Genomic DNA, 17,221 nt, shown 5'->3' with positions numbered 1-17,221 from the left:
GACCGTCCCAAGAGACTGTTGTGACCCTGGTGGGCATGGTGGTTGGGGTGCCAGACCAAGGAGGGAGATGAGGGTGTGGGCTGGGGGCAGGGCCAAGGGGGTCCCCAGCCTCTGAACCATCTGTGGTAGAGTGGGTGGGAGGGAGAGGGTTCAGTCTCCTCCTGAGCTTGACAACACATCCCTTCCTTCCCCCAGAAAGTCACTCCAGCTGCTGAGACAAAAATATATCCGAGGAACAGAACATTGATGAACCATATGCCAAAATGCGGAGGTAAGAGGAGCTCACTCAGTTTTAGCATCTCAGGCTGCGAGAGGAGAGTCAAGGACCCCCAACTCTGGGCCTGCAGAGCCACACAGGAACCACTGAGCACTCTGGAGTGGGATCTGGGTCCTGTGTCAACTGGCCAAACGTTTCTTCCCCAAACCCTGGAAACGCTGAGAGTGGCTTTTGCGTAGGGAACAAAAAGTCAACACTCGGTGTGTTGTCAGACTCAGTAGAAGATAATGGGTAATGACCAAATTACCATGGTCTAAAAACTCCTGCAATTGCATCCAAATTAGCAGAAATAATTATGATTCCCTTTAATTAGTGGCTACGGGAGCAAAGCCTTGGGCTGGTGGGCAGAGTGCCTGGCACGGCAGCTGCGTGACCGCCGGGAGGGAGGGCGCATCCGGCCTGTGAAGCTGTGGGCCTAAGTGAGTGGGCGTTGGCCCCTTCGTGGACAGGGGCCCCCTGCCTCCTCCTCCTCCTCCCTTTATCACTGCCACCCTGACCGCCGGCACCGCAAGGACCCCCCAGTCCTCAAGCTCACTTCCTGCCCTATGAGTGGACACCAGGCTGCCCCCACTTTACAAATGAGGAGATAATGGCTCAGAGAGCTGAGGAACTTGCCCAAGAGCACCCTGTCCTCAGCCAGGCCTGTCTGAGCCTGGACCCTCAGCCCCTGTCCCCGAGCTGGGCGCCCACCGGTTCAGCTCCACGAAAGGCCTTGCCTGCCCCCAGCCCTCCCAGAGTGTAAGGACCTCCTGGTTGCAGCTACCCGCGCCCCCCCCCGCCCCCGCCCCGTGGCTCTACCACAGGCTGACCTGTGCCCCGGGACAGGGCCACGGCCTCCTACCTTGAGAAACAGCGCTCCTTTGGAGGCCAGGCCGTCGGAGCGCCGCCCGTTGGGGTAACAGTGATAGGCCACGTCCATGATGGGGTAGCGGCTGGCAAAGAAGAGGCCGCTGTTGAGACACTTGAAACTGCAGCAGCCTTGGCAGCCGTAGACCCCGACGTCGTACAGAATGTACTCGAAGTAGCCATGCAGCTGGTCTTTCAACTTGGCGGCTGCCCGCTTGTCAAACACCTCCTGCAGACACAGGAAGTCCAGGTTGGCGGGGAAGAAAGCGGACACCTCGTGGTCAAAGGCCTCGTCCGGGTGCCGCCTCTTGCGTGCGGCTGTCTTCTTCGCCCCGGAGGCCTTGTAGGGGAGCTTGCTGTTGGTGGCGCCTGGCTCCCCGCTGCCGCCGCTGTCCGCTGCGGCCCGCACCTTCACCAGGGACTCCCTGGAGGCTGAGGGGCTGCCCGGGCTGCCCAGGCTCCCCGAATCCCCGTCCTGTTGACTGTGGTTGGGCGTCTGGCCCTGTGGGGCCCCGCCAGCCCCATTCCTGGCTTGGGCCCCAGTGGCGGTGTCATCGGCTTCGGGGGGCCGGCCCCCCTCCTCGCCTCCGCCTCCGATGCGCACGATGCAGGCGTCCTCCAGGCTACCGCCCTCGGCCGCCTCCCCAGAGGCCGGGCCGTTGGCAGCCTCGTCACCCTTGTATTCCACAGAGGCCGTCCTCTTAATGCTCCCAGGGACAGCCCGGGCCACGCCATCGCTGCCCTGCGGTGACACCAGGCTGCTGAAGCTGGCCGCGCTGATGGAGGTGTTGGTGGGCGAATCAATGTAGATTTTGATCTGGGGCCGACTGGCGCCGTTGCGGATTCTCTGCCCGATCTCTTTGGCCCGTGCTTGGGTGTTGAAAACATTGTTGAGCCTGGCCAGCGAGTCCGGGAGGAGGCAGAGGTTGGCAGTGGCAAAGCAGAAGCTTTTGCCAGGACCCGTACCCTTCCATTCACTGAGCAGGGCCGCCCCACCGGCCGGGCCCTTGTCCTCCAGCCGAGAGTAGACGTAGGGTCGGCGGGCGGACTGCAGTGGGGACCAGAGGAGGAACCCGACAAAGGCGAAGGGCAGCGAGGCAACTAGGAGGGCCAGGTAGACGGGCGTGAAGAGCACGGTGCAGAGTAGCTGGAGGTAGCACGGGTCGTCCGCCCGCTGGCGCTTCTCATAGGTGGTGGGGATGAAGGAGGCCACGAGCCGGTCCGCCAGCCAGTAGCATGGGAAGAGGAGAGCCCAGGACACGGCGTGCAGGGCGGACAGACAGCTATTGGGAAAGGGGGCCGTGTACAAAACCATCGCAGCTCACTGGGCGCCGCGGCCGGCCCTACTACATGGTGTCCGTGGCAGCGCGGGCACTTTCCTGCGAGGGGGGGCGGGGGGGGGGAGCAGGTGGAGGAGGGGTCACCTTCTGGTGAGCTGCGTCTCCAGGTGGTCAGTGGTGAGTGTTGGCCAGCCAGTCATGGTTCACCTCAGGGGGCCATACTGGGCCACCAGGGCCTGCAGGAGAACCTGTAAGACAGAAAATAAGGGGGCTTTACTCAGCCTTTAGGGGAGCTGGTTGGAGGCTGGGGCCACTCTTTCCCTCACGCTGTTCCTGCTTCCTCCATCAGAAAACAGGAGTATTCTGTTTGCCTGTGTGTGTTTGGTTTTCTTGAAGTAAACAGCTTGGTGACGTGACCACATCTAGCTGTCCATCTTGATCTTGTAACCTAACTGCTCAAAAACGGACCTCGGATTTTGGAGGGGCCTAGCTTTGTGGGCATTTGGGAGGCAGGCTGGGGACCCTGGAGGATGCCTGGGCCTGATGCTGGCCTGGAGCAGCCAGAAGCCCATTAGGAGCCAGGGGTGTGCCTGGAACGGGCAAGGGGTGACCCTGATTCAGAGGAGCCTCAGACATACCCGCTTGTCACTGAGTGTCCTTCAGGTCAGAACAGAGAGGGAGCACACAGCAGAGAAATGGGGTCAGAGTCCTGGGGTGCAGGGCAGTGTGGCTGGCAGGAGGACCCCTTACAGGAGGGCCCTACCCACAACCGGGCTCTCACTGTGCTGATCCTGCAGCATCAGCCCGCCCTTGCACTCCCACCCCTGCTGACCCCCACCAGAAATCCCTGACTGGCCAGGATCCTGGCACTGCCCCTCCCTGCCTTACCAACTTCCGGAATGATGGTCCCTGTGACTTTTGGAGAAGCGTCCTGGGGCTGTGAGGATCTGGCCCGAGCTTCTCCCCTAAGCCTGAGATGCAGCCCTGGGGCCCAGCTGAGGCCCACAGCTGGAGGAATGAGTCCCCCCCGCCCCCTGAGGGCGTGAGCCTCAGACCAGGCCTTAGGGCCCTGCCTAGCAGAGGCCCCTAGCTGCAGTTACTGCGCTGAATGTAGAATCAACAAAGACAAGAGTCTGGAGTGTTGGCCCAGCCTTCAGGGACCTGTGGGAGATCATTCTGTGGTGAAGCTGGTATAAGCATCATCTCAAGTCTTCATTACCAGAACTGTTGGTGGGTTTACTTCCTGGTCATCATCTCCCCGACCCAGTCTAGCCTCTGCCCTGGTGCCACGGGAGTCTGTGCCCATGTTCCATCCATCCTGGCCCCACTGCCTGTCTTCCTCCTGCCTCCCTGGTCACTGCAGCCAGGACCTGGGTGCCATCCGGGTTGTGCCTCCCCCAGTCCCCACATTGCATCCGCCCCACCCCTGGAGCCCCTGGGCTGGTCCACGACTGCATCATGCTTCACCCGCTTTCTTGGCTGAGTCTCCATCAGGCCATCTTCCATTCAGTGGCTTGAGGGATTCTGTCCGGTCTGACCATCCCTCAGATACCCCAAACCCTCGGAAGCCTCTCTGGGCCCTTTTTAGGCATCTTGTCTCCTAGCCAGGTCGGCCGTGTCTGCAGCCCCATCTCCCTTGTGCCCAGTCCCCACTCAGTGGGATGTGTTTTCCTATCCGTGCCCTGCCCCTCACCTAGCTCACCCCTTTTCTTCTAGACTCAGCTCAGAAATCACCTCCTCAGAGAGGCCTTTTTGCCGCCTTTTGTCAGCTGGCGTAGGTACCTCCACTGGGGGCTCCTGTCCCCATTGTGCATGGCCTGCGCTCTGCAATTCTAGGTCATAAAAGCTCATGGAACACGGCCACCTCCCCAGCAGACTGGGAGCTTCCTGGAAGAAGGGGCTGCATCAAGGGCATGGTGGGTCCTGGGGCCGCACCAGCAGGAGCTCAGGAAATAGGTGGGTGAATGGAGGTCAATCTGCACTGCCCCCAAGCCTAAGGTGTGTGTGGGGGGGGCGGGGGGGAAGGGAGGATTTCCCGGATGCACCTGTCACCTAAGGGTACTCCCATGGCCACATCTCCAGGGCTGATTTAGTGGGGACGAGATGCTTGTCCCAGACCAGGGCTTAATGTCTAAAGATGAACTTTAGCTGGTGTCTGTGTCTGGTTCTGTAGAATACATTTCACAAGGATTTTACTTTCTTCAGGGGAAATCGCTTTGAAGGAAACACCAGAAGGTTACAGTTTGGGGAAGCAGGTGTGTCTACTCAGACCACAGCTGTCTGGCCAGGAGCCATGGGAAACAGTTCCTTTGCAGACAGCTCTGCACTGCGCCTTGGTTTAATCTGGGAAAAGCATGCCATCCGCCTGTGGGCAGCTGGACCACGTGGCTTTGTCTGGTGCTGTAGTTGCAAAGCCTCTCACTCAGGTGCAGGCAATGAGGCTCACCGTCAAGAATGTTGGTGAGGGCAGAGGGCCAGCCTTCCCGCTGGGGCAGGGGTGGGGAAGCTATTTCAGAGGATGGGAGGAGACTCCTGACATCCTGCCCTGGAGTCCCAGACCGGACAGTGGCCTTCACCACCTTCTCCAAACCCAGCCTGAGTCCTGGGCTCCGAAGGCCAGGCTCTGTGTGGGGGGTGCCCTAACCTCCATGGCCTTTACTTTGGGGTCTGCTGATTCAGAGGTCCTGTGAACTGAGGCCCTGAGACCAATTTTACAATGACAGTGGCTGAAATTGGAGGGTTTGTTGCACGCCTGCTGACCCTCTGTGCACGTGATTTTTAATACCCCAGCAGAGCTCTATCACCTCTGTGGCCCAGAACTCATGACTCAGTACTTAGAGGGGCTATGGCTGTCCAGTCTTCCCATACCTGCCATCTGCCAGACGTACTTATTCTTTCTTTAAAATCCCAGCAGTTTCATTTGAGGGTAACCCGAAGTTGGCTGCCCCCCTCTGAGCTGGTGGGTTTGGCTGCCTTTGGCCCAGCATGCATGCACACAGCAGCCTGGCTGGAGTGAGAGCTGCAGGAGAGGGCACAGAGCCGCCTGCACCAACTGGACCTACAGGAGGAGGCAGGTCCCGTCCCTGCAGGTGGGGAAGGTGGGATGGTGTTTCCCAAGCCTCCAGCAGCCACTGCATTGGGCACCAAGGTGCTGGGGGTAGGGGTCTAGGCCAGACTTTTGGGCACACCCAGATGTCACCCCTAAGTGCATGGAGGGGGGCCCACTCCCAGGTCTTCTTAGCTCTTTCCTCCTCTTCTCTGTGGCCCAAGGTCACCAGCCCAGCCAACACCATCTTCAGCTGAGTGGCCGCCCCACCCCATCACTGTCCCCCTGTCCTCTGTCTCAGGCCACAGTGTGCACGGAGGTCAGAAGAGCCTCCTAAACAATCTGATTACATCCTCCCTTCGGCGGTCCTGTTGTCTTGGAGGAGAAAGTCCGGTCTCCCAGTCCCTGTCTAAGGGCCCTCTGTGCTCCTGCCCCCTTTTCCTTCCCCAACCCCACCCTGGAAGGGCCCCTAGCACCTCAGAGGTGGATGCAGCCTCGCTTCATCCAAGGGCTCCTGAGAAAAATTCCCAAACCTTCTGTTCTCCCCTGTGGCTCATCCCTAACACTGGCTGGGCAGGGTGGGCATCTGCCACCAGCTGGGACAGAGCTTTTAGTAGGGCCCGGTCCCCTCTTCAGCTGCCCTGTGTCCACCTCACTTATGTTGGGGCCCCAGAAACCCTTCTGGGCAAGTTCCTCCCCAGCCCCGCCTGCAGCAGCAGTGAGCGGCCAGGCCTTGTTCTTTCTGCCTCCCCTGGGCTGGTCACAGGAATGTATTTGGTCTCCATTCAGGCATCAGTGGGTTTGAGGTGGCTGGTGGCTGGCAGCCCAGGGGGCCCACCACATTCCGCCGAGATGGGGCAGCTCTGAGCCTCCCAGCTCTTCATGGCTACCTGGGTCCCCCATCCAGCCTCCTCCCCTGCTCACCACCCCTCAGCACCCGGGGCAGAAGGGGCCTTTGGGTGCTGCCCACCCGCTCCGCAGGCAGTCCCTGTATCTGTGCCCAGGGGCTGCTAACGCAGTTGACACAAAAGGGTTTGCTACTGATGGAGCCAGTTTCTAAAGCTCTGTGGTTAATTATTTTGTCTCAGTGAAATAAAAGGAGGGTAAACAAACAACAACACATTAATTAGTCTGATCTACACTTTCCCCATGAAAGAGGGGAGTGGGAACTGAACACCAGAGGCTGGGAACTTCTTGGCGAGCCTTAGAGTCGTGGCGGTGGGGTGTGTGTGTGTGGGTGGGGTGTGTGTGTGTGTGTGTGTGTGTGTGTGTGTGTGTGTGTGTGTGTGTGTGTGTGTGTGTGTGTGTGTGTGTGGCAGAGCGGGATGTAGCACAGGTGCCCAGTCTGCACCCCTAGGCCTTTGTCTCGCCTCCACCCCCTTGGCGGGGCAGGACATAGTGGGTGGCCCGGCCCAGGCTCTGCCTCCGCCAAGGAATGCCTTCCCCCACCCCTCCATGCCCCAGCGCTCCGCTTTCCTGTCCCGGAGCTGGCTTCTTTATCAAGCCAAGCCCACCATGGGCATCTCTGATGAGGGTGACATATGTGCTGAGCGGTAGTCACTCAAGCCTGTACGCTGGATTGCGCTTTCAGTTTCCTATTTTAAAGTAACAATTACTCCTGGGTTTCTCCCCATTGTAAGTCCTGGTGTGGTGCTTCCTGGTTGCTCAGGATACCCGATCCTCCTCCCCTGCCCCAAGGCCATGGTCTCCAGAGCTGAGCTTGCGTCCCAGACACCCTCAGGTCCTCGTGGTAACTCCTGAGCCCTAGGATCAGTATGGGGGGCTACCCAGTGCCCCAAGGGAAGGCTCCTGGGAGTCAACCTCAGGTTGCCGCCTCACTCCCCGCTGCACCGCTCACTGCTCAGCTTGGGCTCGGGGACAGGCTTGCTGAGCCTATCTCATTATCTCTGACATGGGGGTAGCAATACCAGCCTTCCAGGGCTAATCGTGAGGCTTTATCCTTCCCTACCTCCCCTCCTCTTCCTTGTAGGACCTCCCTGACCACGCCTCAGCTGAGGTTGATTCCTGTGTGTCCTGGCTGCTCACACCCTGACCTGTGGATTTGGTGGATTTTGAAGAGGGGACAAGCTGGTTCTGTGCACGGTGCTGGGGGCAGCCGGAGCCCACCCACCAACCCTCTAGGCTCCTCACTGACCTGCGGTACCTTCAGATCCTCAGAGACCCATCCACACCGTTCAGGCTGGAGCTGCCGGCCTTCACTAATGTGTTCCTTCCCCTACAGTGAGGACTGGACTGGGCCTGACCGTGACCAGGAGCCTGGGCTGCAGAGCCATGACAGACAGAGCGGGCAGATAGGTTCGCAGGCTGGTCCGGCCAGGGGGGGGATCTGGCCCGGGAGGTTTGGGGGCCAGACAACCGTAAGTCCAGATGGGAGAAGAGGTGGTCACAGGCTGACCTGGGAGGTCACGGGCCAGTGACTTCTGGGCAGGTATGGGGTGTTGACAGACAGAAGCTTCACACCAGAGTTGCTCCTGTGGGTTATTGGTATCTATGGGGACCTGACCTGCAGCCACGACAGCACCAGAAGGGGAGACTTGGACGGCTTCGAGGCCTGAGCTAAGCCAAACCTCCTCCCCATACACCTCCCTAAGGGCTGGGGGACTGGCTGATCTGCTATCCCTTGGGGAGGGCATCGCAGGAATAGGGCCTGGCCAGGCCTGTCCTATTTGGTGTTGAAGATGGCGGGGAGGTCCCCAGCAGCCTCCTTGGGTAAGCTGCAATGGACAGGCCCTCTACTACTGTAGGATACCAAGTGACCCTGGCCCCAGGACAGCCACCTGGGAGATGGACCTGGCAGGCATGCTGGTATACCACAGACCTGCTGCACAGAGGATCACAAAGGGTTCTAGGTGAATGCTGATTTTGAATTTGAATTTCTCCTGCAGTGGGAAAGCAAGCAAGCCAGCCTAGTTCTGCTGGCCCAGGCAAGCGCTGGCCCCAAGGAAGCCTGAACCATCTGGAGGGATCTCTGAACTTTGGAGAACTTTGGGGAAGTTGAGGAGGGTTGGGAGTTGCCCCAGGTTGGGGGCAGGATGGGATCTGTCCCTCCATCATAGCCCTTCCCTCTGGTCCTCATGCCTGCTGAGCCCTCTCTCATCCCAGCAGCAGGGCTGGGAATCCTGGAGTAGAGGGACCTCCTCCCATCCTCTTTGTGTCCACAGGCTCATGTCTACACAGGCACTGGTCCAAGCCCCAGGTTTCTGCAGGAAAGACTGAAAGGATTGCTCCAATCCAATTACCGGAATGTGCTCACATCCACCAGCGGCGCCGAGATTGGGCAGGCCCATTTCTGCCTGGATGCCTGCCGCCCTGGGGGTTGGCATAGCAACAGGGAGCTCTGAGCTGCTGAAACTTGGAGTCAACTCCCTCCATCACTGGGAGGACAAAAAGAAAGACTGAAGAGGATGCCTTTCTAGGTGATGCAGGTCAGACAAACCCAGGCTAATCCCTGAAAGCCACAGAAATGGGGTCTGGGGTCTGGCATGAACACGTGTGCCATGGCGGCAACTCCCAGTGACCTAGGCGTGCCAGGTGAATGCCCACTGACCCTTCCAGATCCAAAGCACCTGCCCCCTTCTCTCTGAGGCCCTCCCCAACTCCGCCATCCCTCCCATACCCTCCCTGTTCTGCACGCCCCCCAGCTGTCCCTCTAATCAGGCACCTGGCTCTCTGCACATTGGGCCCCCACCAGCAGCCTGGGAGCGCCTGATGAAGTCTCCGGCACCAGCACAGGCCCAGGTCCTAGCCTGCCGCCCCCCTCCTCCAAGGGGAGGGCAGTGAGCCACACTAGGTCAACTGACACCACAACCCCCTGACCCCAAGGTGAATGGTCATAAGACCCAAGCTAGCTCTCACTGGTGCTCTTACTGGACCCCTCAGGAAAGAGGCCTGTATTTTCTCTGAGCTGGAAGCATCAAGAGCCTGAAGCTTCTGGAGCCTTCCTTGAGAGTGAATCTAATTCAGAGGAAAACAGACCTTAGGGCTGGAAGGAGAGAGTCCTGGTGGCACTTTGAGCTCCAGTTTCCCTGTGCCTGAAGACAGCACAACCCCCAGATTTTCTCATTCGTGAGTTAGCAAATTACCCTTTTCTTTGCTCTGGTCAAAGTTGCATTTCTGTCACTTGCCACCAAAGGGATCCTATCTAATATATACCAGTGACCCGATCTTTCTAAAACTCCATTCTTAACAGTTTGTCTCCTGGGCGAACTTCACCCCTGGCCTGCCCACTGGGCACAGGGGGCCTTTCTCCTGAGTCCTTGAAGGCCCTGTGCCTGAGGTGTGTGCCCACATGATTTGAGCATCCCTCAGGAGCTAGCAAAAACTTGGTGTCAGATGTGCCAGGTCTGGGTCCTCCTGCTGGATATTGGACAAGCTGCTTCAATGCGCTGTAGTTTGCTAGTCTGTTATGCATACAAATCTCCGTCTCTCTCTCTCTCTCTCACACACACACACACACAATCTCAGGGTATGCACAACACTTAGCAGGGCACCCGCCACATCTCTAGTAATATCTTTGTCACTATTATGACTGTATAATTTCCTTGCTGCAGAGGACCCTCAAGACACAGCTGGAGCCCTCAAAGTTTGCTACTTGTGTGGTTGGTTACTTGACAAGGAGGGTGCCCCGCTCTCCCAAACAAGGGGTGAGGATGGTGCAGGGGTGGCAGGGTCCTCCATCTCCGGGCAGGACTGTCTGCTGGGGGCTGCTTGTAAGCCCAAGTCATAGGCTTCTGCAGAAACCAGATGCAGGCAAAGGGGCCATAAAAATTTCAAAGAGACACTTTCCATGGGAGCTATTAATGCGTCATGTGGTTTCTGAGAATAGGAACAGGCTGCAAGTAGCTCTGTAGCACTCCTTCAATCAGCCAGCCTCGGCATTTCCACGTCAGAACTCAGAAAGCCCAGATGAAGCGGATTCTTGCATGACTGGAAAGCAAATCTCAAGCCACATTGGAGGTGTATGTGCCAGGAGCGCTCGAATCAATTTAATAGTTAAAACGACAGTCCTCCTGGGCGTAAGACCTTGTGCTGCAGTGACAGGGGACAGTTGCCCAGAGACCATGGGCTCCATCACAGGATGGAACTGAGTTTGAAGATCTGGCCACCCTCCCCTCTCCCGTCTGCCATTCCAGAATCATCCACTGGTGACCAGAAAGGGGGCCATTGAGGACAAGGCTGGATGGTGTCTGGAACCTAAATCCCCACCTGAGCCATCCTGAGTGGCGGCGTCTCTCATTCCCACATACCCTGTATTACATTCAAGAACCCGCCTGCAGCCATATCTGTTTGCCTGAGTCCGCTGGAAGCTGAAGCCCACAGGGCTCCTGCCAGTCCTGTGCTCTCATGGACGCTGAGCCCAGGATAGGAGGAGACTGGGGGGAGGGCTGCCTCCATGATGCAAATCGGATCTAAGATCACTCTTTTCCAGTGTCTCCTCCTTTTGGGCACTGAGGGCAGAGCCCAGGCAGGACTGGAGCAGGCAGTTGGAACTACCAAAGAAGTGGCTTTGATGTCCTTAAGCAAGGTCCAAATTGGGAGGCCGTGGGCCCACCACCGAGCAGCTAGACCGGCATAGGCCTCCTGCCCCAAGTGCTCTGAGCCTGCCCACGTGCTGAGGTCTATGCCTGAGCTGGTCCTCACACGCGCGTCTGAGCAGGGGGTCCTGGCACTCCCCAGCAGGTCATGTCACCTGCCTCAAGCAAGCTCTGTGGTGCCTGCCCTCCCCCGGGGATGGAGACCAGGAGGGATCTCACTTTTCTCGGGCTCTGCTACGAAGGCTGCTGTCCCCGCAAAGTCCCTGCTTCCCAGCTGATGTTAATGGTTCATGAGCTGAACAAGGCTCAGAACATCCTTTGCTTAAGAAGAAATGAAAACATACTTTCTGTGGGAGTAGAACTTTAAATACAAGTCCACACAAATGGTAGGATTTCTGCAGACCCAGTGTTCAGCTGCATTTCAAGTACAGCATTTCCTCCCGGAATGGATTGGCCGACTGAGCGGTGTGTAGGCATTTCAAGGCCCCAGAGAACACAGATGAAGACAACAAACCTTCCTAAAACAGAACAGACTTGCTAAAATTCTTCTGGAGGGAATCATTTCACATTTCAGTCTCAAGTTTTCTGTGCAAAGAACATTTAACAAACCGAGTCCTGGAGGAGAATTTATGCAGAGATTAAAAAGCAAATCAGTGTGAGTGAGTAAATAAGATCAGGCGTCAGCGTCTCACCAAGCCTCCCCGCAGCCCTGGGCAGCTGGGCCTGAGGGCAGGGCCTTCTGGACAGGGGCTGGATCTCATTCACCCTTGCCCTGGGCCCTCTCGGAGGCTCTCCTCGTGTCCTCCCTTGCACACCATACCGCCTGAGCCCTTGGCTCTGAGAGAACCAGCAAGAACTCGCTCCCCCCTGAGAGAGGAGACCCCCCCTCAGGCTAAACCAAGGACTGCTTGCTTCCGGAGGACTCTGACCTGTCCATGGGATTTCAGAGCCTGCTCCAGAGTGTATAACTTAGAGAGGACTGCTGGAGCCTGCTTCCCCTGGGAGTGAGATGGGGAGCTTCATTTGCATAAGGTGGTGAATGAGTCATTTGTCCCCAGCAAAGGCCAGTGGGGGAGAGATCATGGGGATCTATACTTCCTCAAGTTCCCGCCCACTGCTGCCACCAAACTTGCCTTCCAAGGGTCTTCTGTGGCTCTGGGCTCCCACTCACCCCTGCCCCTCCGGTAGTGGTAGCTGTCTCTACACCTGTTCTTGGCTGTCACATCCTGCACTTCTGAAAAGGGAAACAAGAACCCTTGGCGCTGGTCATGGAAGCTGTGTCCTCCCAGATTGCTGGTATAGACATGCCGGTATAGACAGGGACTCATCTCCATCCAGGGATAACTACTTAAAAGCTAAGCACACTTTATCTTTGTGAACATCTGGGTAGATGTTTCCTTTTTTGTCTCTACCTCTGCCTCCAAGCCTAGGATAGGACCCTCGCCTCACTTCCTCTGGCCCCCAGAGGGGCTGGAGCCTGCTCTCCAGGCATGAGGCAGGATTGCACTTCCAGGTCCCCTTGTGGTCGGGTAGAATCATGTGACCAGCTTGGTCTGACCCACTAGCTGTGAGTGCAAGTGATAATGTGTCACTGCTGGGCCAGAGTCCTTAACAGCAGGTGTGAGACCTTCTAGAGTTCTCCCTTTGGCACATTTACCTATAGTATTCATGATGATGGTTGCTCCATCAGCATGGGTCTCAAGGTGAGGATGCAAGCGGCAGGGCCCCAGCTAACCCTGTTCCCCACATGTCATGTGAGCAAGAAAAAAACTGATTGTAAGCCACAGCATAACCCATCCCAGCCTGACCAATAGAGGAAGACTTCTGATTTCTTTATTCTCTTTTCTTTTTTTTTCTTTCTTTTCTTTCTTTCTTTTTTTCTTTCTTTCTTTCTTTCTTTCTTTTTCTCTCTTTCTTTCTTTCTTTCATTTACTTGAGAGAGAGAGCATGAGTGGGAGGGGCAGAGGGAGAGAGAATCCCAAGCAGACTCCAAGCTGAGCACAGAGCCCTCGATCTCACAACTATGAGATCAAAATCAAGAGTAGGATGCTTAACCGACTACGCCACCCAGGGACCCCAGGCTTCTGATTTCTTTAATCCATTTACTAAAAACAAGCCTTACTGATCAACAGCCCTCAGTTTCCCAGGTATATAGCTTGATTGACTCCCCAGACCAGACTCTCTTCAAGAAAGATCTTCATTTTAAATGGCAATGATGATGTTCCTCTGCCCTAAATCCAGACTAGGGTCAGGGGCTCCCCTGACCATCCCCTCAGTGTATGTACTGAACAGTTGACTCCCACACAGGGCCACGAGGCATCCGGGGAGCTGAGCCTGAATCTTTTTGTTTTCAGTGGAAGCCATTTCTGCTCAGAGAAGGGGCCACTGCTAGTGATAGAAGTAGCAAAGTAAATCCACAGACGTGGGGAAGTGAGTGCACTGGAAATTTCGGCCAAGGATCGGTATACAGTGTTGGTTCCAGGGACCAAGCCAGACCCACAGGCGACAGTGCAGGAGGGAGTGTCAAGAGTGCACTGAGGTGGTGCAGCCTGAGATGGACGCAACAGCCTGTGCTTAATGGCTGGGGGTCACACACTGCCAGGTTGTGCTGGCTGAGGGGTGCATGCCCAGGCTGGCAAGGGGGGAGGGCTAGGAGGCTGGGGGCGCCTGGCATCCAGCTCCTATGAATCAGATGCAGCACCGTGACTGCTTGGGGTATTTTGCAGCAAGGTCCCAGGAATTTCTGGGGGCAGAGCCTTTGCTTTCTAGGTGTGTATATTTTAGTGTGGGGGTGTCCTCCTGGAAGGCAAGGAGACAGGAAGGGGGTAGGTGGTGGGTGGAGTGAGCAGTGAGCAAGGGAGGGAGATGAAGCGGAGAGTCCAGGAGGGCTGAGAGCAGGCCTGAGGGAGGCAGAGCCGCTCAGGAAGTCCTGCCTGGCGGGCTACGCCCTGACCACAATGACCCACCAGTTCCCAGGAAGCTAGCGAGGAGACGCCAGGGAGGAGCAGCTGTGGAAAATGGGCCTGAAAAGAGGATCCAACACATTCACTGACAGTTTGTCTTGAGCTGGGCTTGTTTAACTTAAATGCTTAGAATGTCTGAGTAGCTTCCCACCTACACCACACAGATCAGCCTAGCCTCGAGTAATCCTTCTGCTGAGAGCAGGGGGAGCCGAGCCTTGCCGGCCGCGCCTGTGTCCTGCACTCTGGGAGGGCGGAGGGACCCTCTGGCTGGCTGAGGGTCTGAGCAGCGCCCCCCAGGTTGAGGCTTCCTGCACCCCCCTCACCACTACACAGAAAGTGGACAGGGGGTCTCACCAGGCTTTCTGGTAAAGTTTTGGACAGAAAATTGCCAGAACAGAGTTCAGCACCAATGAGAAAACAGTCTATGCAGTTCAACCTGATTTTGCTTTAAAAACAGGCCCAACAGGAGGCTTCGGTTGCATGATCCTCATCTATCCTGCGGCCCTCTGCCCTTGGTCTTGGGGCCACCATCCTTCTGGTTCCCTTCCTGCCCCTGGGGCTGCTTCTTCTCTGAGCCCTTGGTTGTCCCCTCCTCCCCTGCCCACCCTGACCTTCCTCTGCCTCTTCTCTCCTCCCTTGGTTGATCCCTCAGTGTCACCTGTTCTCAGGTGTCTCTCCTGATAGCTGATTTCTTCGTCCACTGCCCCCACCCCCACTCTTATGAGTAGTTCCTGAGGCTCTGGACATCCTCCATACCCTGCCTCTTCCCACAAGCCCCTGGTTCTGCCTCCTTAATGCCTCCTATCCATTCCCACGGTTACAGCCAGCTCAGGCACCGCCCTGTCCCAGCTAGACACTGCCCAGCCACCACCTGTCTCCCAGCACCTGGCCTCCCCTCGTCTGGTCCACATGGTAGCTACTGGGATCTTTTAAAACTACATAGTAGACCATACTACTCCCCTGTTAAACTCTTCAGTGGTCCCTGCTGACCCCAGGAGGATGCCCAAGCACCTGGCAGGGAAGGGCACACTAGGCCCAGCATCCTGATCTCCAGGATCGCTCTGCATCGCCCCCTACTTCTGAAGTCCCTGGGCCCCTTGTGCAGTTCCCCACCACACCCTTCTAGGCCTCCCTGCCTTTGCTGGGCTGTTCCCTCATAGTCCTCATCTGTGTGCTGGGATGAGGCCTCAGCAGGGGGCTCAGGGTTCAAAAGTCACAGTGACATCTCTTCACCAAGCCCCAGCCAGTCCCCTACTCTGTGGCCCCAGAGATAACGGGAGGACCTTCAACCTGGCTGAAACAGGTCATTTCTCTCAACAGCTGGTGGTTTCTGTGCATTTATTGCCCATGGCTGCAGTCTGCACACCAGAAGGGGGACCAGCCCCCCCCCCCAACAGCTTCAGACTTACTAAGCTAAAAGCAGAACTGAGAGAGGAGGCTGAGCAATGGTGACAAATTCCATTCCTCAAAGCAAAGGAAGCAAGGGTCATAGGTGGCCTTATGGATTATCTCTGCAGACCTGGGACCCTGCTCTTGTTGTTGGCCCCAGCAGCCTCGGAGCTGCTCACCACCCCCCCGCCCCCCACCTCCAGTCCCAGAGAATGCAGGTTTCGTGTTCTAACTCCGAGGCCCGCATTCCCCTGCAAGCACTCAGGGTCTTATCCCATCACCTGACTCTAGCTGTGTCGGGCACATAGTAGGCAGGTAATAGGAACCCCTGATGACCAACAAGTGTCAGCAACCCCCCTGCCCAAATTGCTTTCCACTAGTTGTTTGACAGTGCTTGTTTCATAGCATCCTTGCCAGCTCTGGGTTTTAAGCGATTAAAAAAAATTTTTTTTAACAGTTTAGTGGGTAATGATAGCTGGTTACATTTCCCAAGATAGTTAAATTGTATTCCTTCATTTTCATGAAGTGCTGCCTCAAGTCTTCCCTATGCATTGAAGAGTTTGTATTTTCTCCAAAGATTTGGGTGGGGGAGACACCCCCCCCCGGGCCTTGCTCTCCACCAGAGGGAGTTCCAGGTAGGCACAGACACCCCCCAGAGCTGTTTCCAAACTTTTTAACCAAACAGCAGAACCTTTTCTTAAACAATTTCACAGAGCCTCTCTTCATATAAAATATGAATAATTCGCCTATGAGGGGAGGCCTGGAGCGGCACTCCACCTCCAGAAGCCCCTGTCTTACCTGAGGAGGGGCCGCTGGGACCCTCTTGATCTTCGTCTGAAGAGGGGGCGCCACCGCAGTCAGGACCTGAAAGGACATGAGCGGTTCACAGAGGTGTCCAGAACTCAACCTACAGCCACCCAGCAGCCCAGAACAGGTGAGCCGGGTACAAAGACCAAGGGACCCCACCTGCGCCACACCCTCCATGTCGCCAAGGAGAGGGTGTGGACCCGGCTGTCCCCGCGGACGGAGGAAGTGCAGCCAGGGGGGTGGGGGCAGAGGTTTGTGCGACAAACCTGCACAGGCCTGGGGAGGTAGGAGGGTTGACAGGTGGGGAGGTCTCCGCCTGACGAGTGGGAGGGATGAGCGCTCCACATGGACAGCTGGACCCGGGCCAGGCTGAGGTTGTGTGAGGTGTGGGGCGGAGAGAGGCGAATTCAGAGCTCCAGCCTTGGGGCCTGCCTGGGTTTGATCTGATAGGCGAAGCTAGAACAATTAGAGCTTTCCCCCAGGTGCTTTGTGTGATCTCAGCCTCGCCAAGATATGTGGGGGTGGGAGAGAGCTGAACCCAGGCCATAGAAGATGGACCGCGGCCACCCGGACTGGGGTCGGGGAAGGGGGGAGGAGGAAGCCGCATTGAGAGAAAGAAATAGGGGGCTTTCACAACAGATAAAGGTGAAGGTAGGCTGCCTAGGGGACGCTCAGCAGAGACACTTCGTGACCTCAGCGGGGTCTACTTAGGGGATGGTAGGGAGGACATTCGTGTGAGCCGATGCTTGGACACGATGCTACCGGCTCCCTGCATCCCTTGCTGGCTCAGTCCGGACCTCAGCAGCGCCAGGCACGCCCCCCGCAGTGGGGTTGGTAGGCTGGGTCTGGCTCTCTGGCCCTGCCTTCCCCTTCTAACCCGGCCCCTGGCCTCCAGTATTGACCTCTCCCGGGACACTCTGGCTCCGCCCCCTGGCCCCCGGACCCGCGCAGCTCTCTGGCCCCGCCCCCTGGCTTCAGGCGCTCCTTGGGCTCTTTAGTCCAGCCTTCCAGCCTCAAGTCCCGCTCTCAACTTTACCGCCTTATCCTTTTTTTTTTTT

General features: G+C 57.1%; 1 protein-coding gene across 4 annotated transcripts in view; it reads right to left on the bottom strand.

The window, feature by feature from the left end:
• SMPD3 (sphingomyelin phosphodiesterase 3) overlaps nt 1-17,221 on the bottom strand; it is a 79,318-nt gene that overhangs the window by 8,637 nt on the left and 53,460 nt on the right. For 2 of the 4 annotated variants that reach the window (XM_025888823.2, XM_073880084.1), the window contains exons 2-3: nt 16,155-16,220; nt 1,119-2,651 (exon numbers count right to left, since the gene is read on the bottom strand). In XM_025888823.2, the coding sequence (XP_025744608.1) occupies nt 1,119-2,438 (1,320 nt within the window). In that variant the 5' untranslated portion in view covers nt 2,439-2,651; nt 16,155-16,220. Of the gene's footprint in view, nt 1-1,118; nt 2,652-16,154; nt 16,221-16,322; nt 16,387-16,960; nt 17,049-17,221 lie in introns of those variants that run through there. The other 2 variants (XM_073880085.1, XM_073880083.1) reach the window with 2 other exon arrangements.

This window comes from Callorhinus ursinus, unplaced genomic scaffold (assembly GCF_003265705.2).
Source record: "Callorhinus ursinus isolate GAN/ISIS: 27379988/994484 unplaced genomic scaffold, GSC_fseal_2.0 scaffold37, whole genome shotgun sequence".
Classification (NCBI taxonomy): domain Eukaryota; kingdom Metazoa; phylum Chordata; class Mammalia; order Carnivora; family Otariidae; genus Callorhinus; species Callorhinus ursinus.
Note: the sequence above shows the minus strand (reverse complement) of the source record. Positions and strands in the feature narration are given on the sequence as shown.